At 35.9% G+C, this 13,967-nt stretch overlaps 1 protein-coding gene across 5 annotated transcripts in view; it reads left to right on the top strand.

Moving 5' to 3' along the window:
* MBNL3 (muscleblind like splicing regulator 3) overlaps positions 1 to 13,967 on the top strand; it is a 111,807-nt gene that overhangs the window by 84,687 nt on the left and 13,153 nt on the right. For all 5 annotated transcript variants that reach the window (XM_003272623.3, XM_003272620.1, XM_003272622.2 and 2 more), the window contains one exon: positions 12,921 to 13,112. In XM_003272623.3, the coding sequence (XP_003272671.1) occupies positions 12,921 to 13,112 (192 nt within the window). The remainder of the gene's footprint in view (positions 1 to 12,920; positions 13,113 to 13,967) is intronic.

Genomic DNA, 13,967 nt, shown 5'->3' with positions numbered 1-13,967 from the left:
GTTCACTTTATAAAAGAATATGGATAAAGGAGCAGGGGCATTTTAAGATAAGGAGAGTTGATTATTATTACATGGAAACCTTTTAATTCTAGGACATTAATTCAAACAAATTTTCTTGTTCTTTGATGGGGGTTTTGTTGTTGCTTTTTTTTTTTTTTTTTTTTTTTTTTTTTTTTTTTTTTTTGAGGCAGAGTTTCACTCTTGTTGCCCAGGCTGGAGTGCAATGGTGCGATCTAGGCTCATTGCAACCTCTGCCTCCCGGGTTCAAGCAATTCTCCTGCCTCAGCCTCCCAAGTAGCTGGTATTACAGGTGCCTGCCATCAAGCCCAGCTAATTTTTTTTGTGTATTTTTAGTAGACACGGGGTTTCACCATGTCCAGGCTGGTCTCAAACTCCTGACCTCAGGTGATCCACCTGTCTCGGACTCCCAAAGTGCTGGAATTACAGGCGTGAGCCCAGCCTGTTGTTGTTTTAAATAAACTTTTTATTTTGAAATAATTTTAGATTTACAGAAAAGTTACAAAGGTATTAATAGTACAAAGAGTTCCTGTATTACCTTTCACCCAGTTCTCCCCACTGTTAACATCTTATATTACCCTGGTAGATTTGTCAAAAGCAAGAAACTAGAATCACACATCATTACTATTAACTAAACTCCAGACTTTATTCAGATTTCCCCAGGTTTTCTATTAATGTAATCTTTCTATTCCAGTGTCTGATTCAGGGTACCACAGTGCGTTCATCTGAATTTTGCCTCCCCTCTCTTCTCTGCTCTGTGACCATTTCTCAGTTTTTCCCAATTTCCCATGATCTTGATGGTGGCTTTCCCTTAACTTAGCTACAGGGTTTCCCTATGCAGAAATTAGTAAGATTATGTCATTCTAGACAAATATCTACTATTTTGTGGACTTGCAAATTTAAATGGATCCTTTATAAAGTAATTAAGCTATATCTGTTCATATTGTTCTATTGAAAATTCATCTTGTCCCTATGCCTTAAAATATAAACTTTCATTTTGCTTTTACACCTCTTAGGGGGAATTGAAAACTGTCCCTTTTCTGCTATAGTTCTTCAGGCCTCACATTTAGCTCAGTGGTGCCTCATTCTAATTCCAGCTGGCCTACTTCCTTTAAACTATTAACAGGATAAATTTGAAAATCCTGTTACCTTTATTTGTTATCCATTTAATCAGTGATACAATGAACATATTGAAAGTTGAAATATGTATATAGTATTTAGATGCAATGAAAATGGGGGTGGACAATCAGCTGTCAGTAAAACCTATCTCCTTATAAAGTTGTTTCTCAGAATTCAAGGATATCTGTGTTGATATGGAACCCTTTAATGAGTACATCTTTATGGATAAATGCAAAAACTGGTGGGAGAGGCAATGATGAATCACTAAAGGTTTGCACCATACTCTTTTTCCAGAATGTCTAGACAGATTTAAGTAAAATAAATAGATGTCATGTTCTGTACTATTAGTTTATCAAAAAGTTTTGCCTTGGAACTCAGATTAATTATGTTGGTAAATTAGTTCCTAGAAGGTGAACTCCTCAAACCTCCTCTTTGACCCTCAGTAATTCTTTACATCATTGAACTCCTTGCACAAACGCTTTTTCTGGGCTTTCACATACTGACGTATCTCAGTCCCTCCCTACTTCTAAGGGCAGAGGGAAGATAAAGTCTTTTGGATACTGAAAATTATTATGAACAAAATCACAGAGAAGTGAACGTGCTTGGTAAGTCCAGAAAATGTGAGTGGGTGGGGAATAAAGCAAGGCAGCTTTTATTTTTTTTCCCCCAGCTTTATTGAGATATAATTAACAAATAAAATTGTGTATATTTTAAAGTGTACAGTGTGTGATGATTTGTTAGATGTATACATTGTGAAATGAGATGACATGGATGAACCTGGCAGGCATTATGTTAAGTGAAATAAGCCAGACAGAGAAAAAACAAATACTGTATGATCTCACTCATATGTGGAACCTTGAAAAAACTGAATGCATAGAAACATAGTAGAAGGGTAGTTGCCAGGGGATGTGGGTGGGAGGGGATGGGGGAAGATGTTGGTCAAAGGTATAGCAAGGGAGATTTTAAGTCACAATTATTACTCTCAGCTTCTCATGGGATGTCTCAATTTGAAACTGAGCAAAGAATAGGAAGCAGATTTCATTATCAGACACCTGAGCCCAGTGTTTCCTACAGAGCTGGAGCATTTATCTTTTCAAAGGTCAAGGGATAGCTTCAGGGTACTAGTGAAATGCCTTGTTTCAGGGAATCAGAGAGCAAGAAGTAGGGTAAAGTAGGGGTACAGAGGGAAGCTGTTCTATTCAGCCTCTGCTAGAGTCTCTCCATTCCAAGTCGCAACCCTTCAAGTGTTATTGATCATGCTGGCTCACACTGGAGAATAGGGAGTAGCTTTTTTGAGAATCCAATAAGAAATCCATCGTGCTTTCCAGCCTCTTCACTTGTACTTTCAAATTTGATTCTCCATGTTTTCTATGTTAGAATATGTTTCCCTATCTTTTCTTCAATGAGGGTAATTTCAGATTTCAGATGACGGAAGATGACTGCTACGATTCACAGGAGTACAATTTATTTTATAGAATGTTACAAGATACAAGGCATTACTTAGAAGACCCAAGGGAACAATAGGAAATTGCTTCTCTACCTTGTAGATTATTTAATGATAGCTGTTATGATGTGATGAGCTAATAAATGATTAATTCCTGCAGTTATTATGTGTACAAAAATCTAACTCCAAGATGGTTGATATGTTCCTCTTCTATGGTATAAGGAAGCCACTTTGTAGACATGGTGTAATTGAGCTAGTGTGAGCAATTTTAAGTAACATTTACCAGTCTGATTTGGAAAAATTTTTTCTTTATTGTGGATCTTGATATTATTACAGAAGTAATATATGATTTTACTTAATTTCTCTGGTACCTACTCTCCCTCAAACAACTCTCTATCCCTTTTAATCACCCCTACCCAGTAATCTGATTGTTGTCTCTAAGATAGTCATGCTTTTGTTTAAGAAATTTCCAGTCCTGATATTTGTAGGGTTGCATATTAAGACCCATTTGTATCACTGGCTTGAACTTCATGTCTTTCCACAAAGAATACTTTGATCTGTTTCTAGGATACCAGAAGAGCACATCTGCCTTTGCAGAATTGAATATGGTTTGCTTATTATAAGCCCCTAGATAAAGGGAATGTCAACCTAAATGCGATGGTACCTAGAGAACAGATTCTGTTGAGTGTGACTGAACAATGAATAAAAGCCACACCTAGTCAATTTGGGTGGAATGCTTGCTGGAGCAGGCAAGTTTGTTCACTCTATTAAACAGGTCTGAATTGACATTTGCCAGTATAAAAGTCCATCTCTGAAAGCTTTTTCTTTGGCTTTATTAAGGAAGTTCAGCAGGTGAAACAAAAGGTGTGACTCCCTAGTATTTTTCAATGCAGTTTAAGAGAGATTGTTCCTGATGTTCCCAGCAAAAAAGTATAAGTTGAAGTATCCCCTTGCCATAATCATGAGGCAAATACAACCACTGTAGAAGAATATTAGAAAGAGTAGGCACAGTGGATTACCCTGAAGCGAAGCTAATGTTTTAAAATTTTGGTTTTACAATTAGAAATTTTAGTTATGAGGAAAGATTCTCACTACTGGATGTGGTGTATGTATTTATAAAGTGACTATGATATTACAGGCTGTTAAAATGTTTTATTTGGACATTTTGCATATCTATACCTGTCCATATCCAAACTAAAGGAATACCTGGGAAATTCCCCTAGTTTCTCTCTTTGAATATGGTGATTCACATGGAAACAGATCCTGACACACAAGTGAACTTGACTCAGTAGAGTGTATTCATTTGATTATTTATATACAGATTGTTGATTCAGCACATTTGAGGTTGCATTGGGATGTGCCAAGTCCTCAGGTTCTGTTGTACGCTATTCATAGCTGGCATTCCTGTGGCTAAGTTACCGAGTTCCAAACCATGAAGGCCATAAACAAGGCTTCCTCTCTAGGTTTTCCTTTATCTCAAATTGAATCATCTGATAGCTGCCTGGATCCCTCTCCACCTTTTTACATCATTTTCATAATTCTATTTACCAAATATATTTCTCATAAACAGGCTTATATGTTTATCTAACATAAATATGGTAAGGAACGAAGATGATGTAATGCTTCAGAACCAAGAGAAAAAAAATAATAGAAAGTTCAAATAGGTACAAGGAAGGGAGATACACTAATTAATGAATAATATTATTTTTAGACTCATGTTTTTAGTGTTTTTTTTCTTTTTTACTAAAGGGCTACAAGGTATTATATTACTTAGGTTTATATTACTTATAAACTTAGGACTAGAACAATTTTAAGTGACGAGAGATAAAATTGGAAAATATTTATTTACTTTTTAATTTTTTTTTTTGAGGCACAGTGTCACTCCGTGGACCAGGCTAGAGTGCAGTGGCATGATCATAGCTCAATGTAGCTGCAGACTTGTGGGGTCAAGTCATCATCCTGCCCCATCCTCCTGAGTAGCTGGGACTACAGGTGCACATCACCATGCACAGTAATGTTTTTTAAAAAATTTTTGAATAGAAATAGAAATATGATCTCACTATGTTGCCCAGTCTGGTACTGATTTCCCAGCCTCAAGCAATCCTCCTGCCTTGACCTCCCAAAGTGCTGGCATGCCTGGCCTACTTTTTAATTTTTGTAAGTCAGTCATTAAATGATATAGTACTTGAAAACAAGAGGACAAATATTCATATTAGACTTACAGTTTTTTAGTTCACATAAACTTAGTTTATTGACTGAAATATTTATGCTATAAAAAAGAGTAGTTTTATCATGGCTCTTTTATTAACAATTATTATTTTAAAAGGTGGCCCAGACATTGTGTAGGTTTAATAGAAAAGAAAACTATGTCCATATTCTAAATTACCAGTCTCATGGTCAGTACAGAAATTATAACATTTTAATGAAGGTTCTGCAGCAGGTTTTTCAGTTCACCTACTCATGTAATGATGAATGATGGCATTTAGTTCTTTCATCTTGATGTGGCGACATTACATGTTTTGTAAAATGATTTTTGCAAAATTTTCAAGTCAGGAAAGACAGGCATTATGTAATTATAAGGTTAATATGCTCTTAATATAATTACAACAGTCGTGATATGTGAACTTCCGCATTGAGGTTGACCAAATCACATCACAGAAGTGCCTGGAGTGCTACCATGCCACGATCATCTGGATTTTACTACATTTTCTGAAAGATTAGACAAAATTTTACTTTTAGGTGTATCAACTGAAGCCTACCGTAATCTGTTTGTTCAACTAACATTGTTTTTAAGGTGGACTTACCCTGAGACTAACATGAGGGGTTTAGGGATGCTCATTTGCATGGTTTTCTTCCAAAACCCTGAGAGGGGTCCTAGCAACGTGTTTAAAATGTGTTTATAAAATTTGCAAAATATATTTGTGTGTTTCATTCTTAAGGCTCCACTTCCCCACCCAGTGGTCTAAGCTTCAGAACCCACATATCCTAGATTTGCTCCTCATTGCAATTACTGGTCCAAAGTAGAGTAGTTATTCGGGCCTTTTGCTAATAAGACTGTGTATGTCACATAGCTTAAAGCTTCTTTTACGTTAAAACAAAATAAATCCCCCAACAGTCCCTTTGCTGCTTTGCCCCATCTCTGTTAATAGACACTGTGAAATCTGCTTTTTTCAAAAGCTAAATGAAAATGCTACACTTTTGCAGCCAAACAGAGGACACTTGTACATGATATCTTCTATAGTGCCCAGTTTCTTTGATAGTCACAAATCTCAACGTTCTCCCTTTATCATCCTTTATATATTCCCGTGAGATAAATTACATGTAACCTCCTCTATTTTGAGTCCTTCTCCTCTGGGGCTGGTTAGCTCAGTTAGTTGGAGCCTGGTGCTAATGAGACCGTGGTGGCCTGTGAGCTTCACTGTTCGTGGTCACAGTGTAAGCTACAGCCAGCTACCTTGAGATTGCTTGCTGTTGATCACAAATGAGATGAAGGTTGGGAGTTTGGTGGGCTCTGTGATTTTTTTTTTTTTTTTACCTGCAGGTTGGTATGGCTCAGTAATTTGTCAATGAGAGGAGACCTTATGTAAAAACTTGTGGTTGCCCCACCACCTGATAATTAAAGTGGTACCCCCAAGCATTTCTAATTTGCCTTAATATCCTGTAATCATCTGTTAAATATTAATTTACACCCTTCTTTCCATAGTTTTCTCTCTTGAACCACTCTGGGTACCAGTCACATTAGCAATTCATTAATCACCTGGATTATACACATTGTGAATTACTTTACGTATAAAAAAGTGTGAATTACTTTGTGTATTACAAAGTGTATAAAATTACTTTTTATACACTTTGTAATAAAGTAACATATTTTTATCTATAGTATCACTAAATCACTTTTTTTAAGAACTCTTAATTAGGTACCTTCTAGTATGGATTTAGCCACTCCAATTTTAAAAATACATACACATATGGGATTCATGTATGTACGTATGTACATATGTATGTATAAAATACCCTGTGCTTTCCATACCGTTTGATCTAGCAATTCATATCTTTATCAAAAGACAGTTTAGGACTAGCCATCTGCCTAAAGTCTTCATCAGTGGAGAGCAAGACTGAAGGATTTATTCAATTTCTTTGCCACCATTTTTGAAACTACTTTTACTTCTTTTTGCACTCTGATTTTTAAATTGGGTTGATCTATTTAGTAAATCAAAAATTAATTAATGGTTTAGGAATCCTTTTTTATTCAATTCAGTAAGTATTTATCGAGCATATACTCTGTGACAGGTATTTAAATGAGTAAAGGGTGGATAAAAAGATGATCAAGAAACAAACTCTACCCTCTAGGAATTCGTTATGTAACAAAAGTAAGATGTTGGATGAATATTTTCTGGTCCCCTTAATTTCTGATTTGTACTTGATTCTTCATATTTTTATAGCTTTGGGCCTTTCTTTTTTCGACATAGAATTACCTTTCTATTAGCCATGCAAGGTTCTGTTTTGGTTTGTGTTGTTTTGATGGTGGTGGTGGTGGTGGTGGTGGTTGTGGTTGGTCAAACCCCTGATAATTTTAAACTCTTAGCGTACCTATTTATCTGACTTTCACTGACATGTTCATAAATAGTCTCCAGGTTTCCTGTGGGTTCCTTGCTTTGCTCAGTTCTTCCTATTTATTTCCCAAAAACCCACATTTTGTTTATACCCTTTGTTAAAACTAGATAACCACTTAATTCTTTGAACTACTTTAATGAGGTATGATTGACACACAAAAGCTGCACATGTTCAATGTATACAAATTGATGACTTTGGAGACAGATGCTCATGATACCATTACTACAATCCATGCCACAAACTTGACTTTTTAAAAAATAATATTTGTTTCCTACTAGAATACTAAAGTTAATTGAATTGCCATTATTATTACACGGTGGTCACCAACAAATTTTTATGTCAATTCCTGTTCACCTCCTCGGGAACAATGTCAAAGTTACCCTGCTTATGAAGTGTCAATCATTTGCTCTCTTCCTAGGTGATGTGCTGATCTGTGTTTAGGTACTCCTTTATGATTCCTGGCCTGCTGTTGTATTTCTCCTCCCAGCAAATATGGGTAGCTGTGAACCATGACTTGTGTTCTCATTTGTGTTACTCTTTATACCTCTTATACTCACAATCACCTATTGATCTTTCAACTAACCTGCCTGCCTTCAATGGTTCCTCTTACTTGGAGACTTCTCTGATTAATAAGATCAGAAAATCCAGGTCTAGGTGAGGACAATGGTTCACTTTTGACCCTTGAACTTTTTTTTTCTTAGCTCTCTCTAGAGCCACGGTGACTTATTCATTAACAAGTACGATTAGTACTTAAACACCACTATCAGCTTGCATTTGTTTATAAAGTTAACTCTCAATTATTGAGAAACTAATTAACTAGTCTGGAGGTTATGTGGGTCTCCTACAGCCTGCATTTTGGCCACTTCAGTCCCCACGGAACATTACTCAAGGAGTGTGGAAATGACCAAGCAAATACTGTGAAAGAGAGATTATTCAGTTGTACTTTGTGTGAAAGTGAAGTTGGATGGAAACTAAAATTATAGATTTCAGTGCATTTTGGGATTATCTAAAGATAGAAATATGCATGATGACTGTAAAAGGAGCTTCCTTTTATATTATATAAATGCTTGCAAATGAGCAATAAAATGAAGATATTATGATGCTAGTAAAATTTAAGGGTGCTATTTTTCTTGTATTAAAATTGGGTCAACAAATTGTTACCAAATGTTTACCCTTCTGTAAAAGAAAATATCTAGTCATTCAACTCTAGACAGGAACTCAGAGATGGAAGGCCCCGATTATTCTGTTGACCTTAGGCCAGGATTTTGAAATATTTTACATTCATCCAACAATAATTATAACTGATCTTGGATATTTTTGAGGTAACTACAAATAGATCTAGGCTATTGAGGAGACACAAAGATTGATTTGGCATAACATTTAATTTTTACTTGCTTATACTAGCTTGAGAAATAACCTGTTAAGTCACTGTTCCTAAAGTGTGTGTAAACGAGACATTTATTTGAGGCATAGTTTTGCATTGAATTGCATTGCCTCAGAATCCTTTAAGAGCAATCTGTGGTGGCTCTTAAAATTTTTACCTTTACAGGGTTCCAACTACTATTTCCCCATTCTTAGTCACTGAGTAGTGATTGTTCTATAAACAGTTAAAAATCCTAATATTAGTAACTATGTAAAAGAACATTTTAGTGAATACCTTAGTATTGGTTTACAAAGCCAAACATTTTTAATTTGTGGAATCTTGCTACAAATACTAAATTCATATATATATATATTTGGTGCTTTACTCCTGAAAGTGTTGGAGAATTTCATTTTTTGAAATCATTTAGAACCAAGGCCGGTGAACTTTCTTGTGAATGGCTAAATATAAATATTTTAGGCTGTGAGGTTCAAGATGCAAAACTGAGGGTATTATATAGGTACTTATATAACAAGAGAGGAAACAAATATCTACAATTTTTTGTAATACAGGTCTACTAATAAGCACAATTAAATTTGTGGATGGACACTGGAATAAGAGTTTCCTATAATTTTCATGTTTCACTAAATATTATTCTCTTATTTTTTTTCAATCATTTAAAACTGTAAAAAACATTCTTAGATTGCTGGCCATACAAAAACACGGGCAGGCTGAATTTGGCTTATGGGCCCTAGTTTGCAGAGCCTTACTCTAGAACAGAGATTCTTAACCAGCAAGTAGTTCATAACCCCACACCAGGGGTAAGTGTTGTGGGGTCCTTGAACTTGCTGAGATCACAAGCAACATTTTTTGCATACATGAATTTTTCTGTGGACAGAGTCTGCAGCCTTCATCTGACTCTTGGAGAAGTCCTGGACTCAAAAAAGATTAGGAGCCACTGTTCTCTAGATATTTCATTAATTTTTAGGACACATTTCCTGAGTGCCTGATAGTTCCTAAGCACTCTGCAAGTCACTGGGAACTCATGGGAATTTCTACTGTAGGAGCTAATACTGCTAGAGACATGGGGATAAATAATTGTCAGGTGATCTTATTCATAAAGTCTGTTGTCACCACCATTCTTGCTGGTTGACAACACTCAGAAAGATGAAAATTTACACCTGGTTATGGGAGGGACAGCCATCTCTTTTCAAGTATTTAGTAAATAATTTAGGTTGGAATTTAAATATCTGAAACATTTAAGTGTTCAGACCATTTCAGGCTGTAAAGATAAATCAGAGTCAGTATATTTAAAACCTTTTCCTTTACAATAAAAATTAACCCACAGATAGGTTCATGTTAGCTCAACTGACATCAAGGGCTGAGAGATATATAGAGACAGGATTAAAGTTGCTTATTAAAGCTGAGCTTCTGAGCTTGCAGGCTGCTTGACTTAACCCATGGCTGTTAGTCAACGCTAAGCCCTTGAATGTTCAAATTCATGAAATGGAGTAGTTACCCTGGGGCAGAGGTGGTGGTGAGAAAACAGAAATGTCCAACTGAAAATAAATAAGCCACTCAGGAGTTCCTGCCTCTGCCCCAGTATTGAGGATGGGATAGCTTACTTCTCAGTAAACAGTGTTATAGAATGCATTTCATACTCAAGGAGGAAATAGTTATAAGAGCTAGGATACTAATTTTAAGATCTAAAGATAGCATAGTTTGTGGTGAAACCTTAGAAAAATCTAAATACTTTCAGCAAGCCCTTTACATTTTATATGTAGACTAATCGTTAATTTATAGCTTTTTTTTCCATACACTTGGAGCATATAACAAACCTAAGAAAGTTTAAAAGTATTCCAAAGAAAAAGCAGAATTTAGCTAGGAGAATTTCCCTGGTGAGTCACCTCAAAAAAGAAAAGAAAAAATTACAGAAGTAAAAAGCTACCATAAACAGAAAGCATTGCTTTCACATACATTAGGCTTCAATATTGTTGATTGATCAGCATTTATTAGTGATTAATAACTTTTTAATCTAGAAAATTCACCCACCTCCAGGTCTTTCTTTCAGTTCAAAAATTAATAGATGCAATAATTGTCCTGCTCATTTTTGTAAAAGGCAAAAGCAAAAAGTATGCAGGAGAATAGGCTGGTGACTTCAGTGAGAAATTTACCAGGGAAGTCAGAGACAACAAAAAGTCAAGTGAAGAGCACTATCGTGTGCTTCAAAAATGGGGTTTTTCTCATCAGAGATTCTTGGTGATCTTGAGACAACTATGAATCATTACATTGATAAAGTCTGCCTTATTGCAGAAGCATGCCTGGGTGGCTGTTTCCAGAAGATTTCCTTCTCATTATATAAAATAATGTCACATCAGCTAGTTCCTGAGCTTCACATTCTCATTCCATGACAAGTATCCCGTATTCCTGTAGTCTATTACATCATAAGACCTAGTTAGACTGGGTCAGCCCTTGGCTATTTGCCCCCAGACTTTAGAGTCCTTCTCCTGACTACACCATTATCTTTCCTGGCACCTGGCGTTCCCTTTCCGCTTAAGGCCGTTGGCAACCATGTCTTTTCTACTCACCCTCGTGAGTCTTGCCAGTTTTTTGGCGCCAGATTCTTCCTGCCCTTCCTAATGTCCCAATCAGCTAATTTGATAAACTCATCTAAGGTAGAATGCTAATGGGGGAGTGCTTCCTTCTAAGCTGAATATGGTTTATAACAGGGTCTTCTTGGAATGCTGTGCGGGTGACAATTTCAAGTCTGTGTGGGGGTGAGGCAATGAGTATACATTGCCCTTCACTTTATATTCCACAATTTGTATTTAGACTTGTTTCTATTAATGTGACTTAGCAGGTATGGGCACAGTTTGGCAAATGCAACAGATTCGGGGTTTTTTTCAAGTGAGAAAATTTTATAAAGCAAGAAGGAACAATGCAATTAGTAATACACAGTGAGACACCACCAGTTTCACAATAACTAACTTGTAGAGTCATTATTAGAAATATACTACATTTAGTCGTGATTTATTATTCATTCATTAAGCTTTTAAAATGTATCATTGAGTATATCATCTGTCAACCAGTCATTCACTAAGTGTTGAGTACTATAGGGGAGATGAGAACTATCAAAGGAATAAAACCACATTGACAAGAAAAGATACCCACATGTGGAACAAACTGGAAAACAGCAAAGTGATAAATAATATGGCAACAGATAATAAAGGAAATACACATATTAAACTTTTTGAGTCCAGGATCTTTGAAAATAGAAAAAGCAGTAATAGTTTTTTGCATTTCTGAGGCTTTTTTTTTTTTTTTACAAGTTACACTCTAGTTTGTGTACCATATAATCCTGTTATCTTATCTCTTCCTGCCTAACAGGGATTCTTGTAGCATTTCTAGTGCCTTCTTTTGAACTATGAATATCATCTGGCCCCCTGGAAAAAGACAAGGCTAGGCAAGTCAGATTAGCTTGTGAAACAGGACCTCTAGGATGACTACAGTAAACAATAATTTCTTGTACACTTAAAAATAACTAAAAGAGTATAATTAGAGTGTTTGTGACACCAAGGAATGATAAATGCTTGAGGTGATAGATACTCCATTTACCCTGATGTGATTATTACACATAGTATGCCTGTATCAAAATATCTCATGTACCCTATAAATATAGATACCTACTATGTACACATAAAAATTAAAAAAACAGGACCTCTGATTTAAAAAAATAACAAAATATAATGGACCATACTAAACTCATTTTAGGTAGATATTAAAGCACTCACTTTTTCTAATTTTTCACTTTCTTCCTCAACTCCTTGCTGTGTTCCATAATTGTCAGCAGGCCAAGAAGACAGAAGCACAGCCAGTATTTGGTAGTACAGGTGGGGCCTGTGGTAGGACAAGCAGCCTTACAGCCAAGCAGTATTGATGGTGAAGAGGAAGGAGGAAGGAAAGGGACTGAATGCAAAGACCATGCCTGTGTAAGGAAACAAAGAAGATTGTCCATATGTGTAATGTCATTGGTGGCATGGTTTTTAGGGAATAAAGAAAGAGTTGGAGGAAACACATTTGGAACAGACTCTAGCAGTGAGATTTAATTTGGGTAATTCATGACTGTTAAAATCATGTAGCTTATTTTATGAGCTTACCAATAAAGTTATTACTTAAAGAGATTTGTTGGTTTAAAAGCAACTCCTCTAAGGGAATTAGTATGAGGCTAAAACTAAATCAGAAGAAAACAATGGTAAATTTTGATGTGGCGTAAGTAATTTTGACGTTTCTGAAAGAATGCCTCTTTGTGTAATGACAGGAAGAATCTTTACCTCTAACATCTTTTTTTCTCTTTTAAACATACAGGGTTCTTTTCCCATGACTCCATCACTTCCAGCTAATCCTCCCATGGCTTTCAATCCTTACATACCACATCCTGGGATGGGCCTCGTTCCTGCAGAACTTGTACCAAATACACCTGTTCTGATTCCTGGAAACCCACCTCTTGCAATGCCAGGAGCTGTTGGCCCAAAACTGATGCGTTCAGATAAACTGGAGGTATTTGTGAAGATATATATAAATACCTGTAGAGTAGATATTAACCGTCACATAAAGCAGTATTCTGAGAGCCCAATGTGTTGTGTTTTAAATAAGAGAACCCAAGTTTCTTAGCTTATAGGGTTGTTAAACATTTTACTACTGCAGTCATACCTTGTTATAAAGTGCATTGATTCAGCTGTATGGTAGGTCAAACAATATGTTAAGTGTACCCAGCCATAGACTGTGCGATGGCACAGGAAGCCTCTGTGGGAATGTTCCTTTTACCTAGGCTCCAGCTTTCAGAAACAGATTACTGTATTTGTTAATGAGTCTCTACTTGCTAGAATAATCAAAGTGGGAAAAAAGTAGACAATATAACTCTCTATGATTGCAGAATGTAAAGCTATATGAACACAGAAGGTAAATTAGTCTCATAGTGCCTCAACTTTTTTCTCCATTTTGAGAGTGATGTGCTAGGCAATAAATACCCCCAATGCCAAAGAAAAGAAAATCTGAAAGAAATTTCAAACAGCTTTTTGATTTATTGAAGTCCTTCATTCTTCTATTGTTATTCTTTGTACATTGAAATAACTAGTCTTTTCCTTATAAAGTCAGCTCCATTTGCAGCCCCTTAAATGCCTAGTAATGTATTGTAATAGAATCTGATTGTACATATAACTCAGTTATGGTTCACAAGTTGACTTTGGAAAACCAATGCATTATGGTGTGATAAAGACTCATCTTGGACTTAAAAAAACACTAATTATGCTAAATTATGCTTAAAAAACACTAACGCTGTGTATAAACTGGAGAATTAAAACTGGTTTTCAGTAATACTTCTTTTAAACATTTTTATTTCAGTGTAAGGACAAC

Source organism: Nomascus leucogenys, chromosome X, assembly GCF_006542625.1.
Source record: "Nomascus leucogenys isolate Asia chromosome X, Asia_NLE_v1, whole genome shotgun sequence".
NCBI lineage: Eukaryota > Metazoa > Chordata > Mammalia > Primates > Hylobatidae > Nomascus > Nomascus leucogenys.
The sequence above is the reverse complement of the archived record's forward strand: the minus strand, read 5'-3'. Positions and strand labels throughout refer to the sequence as shown.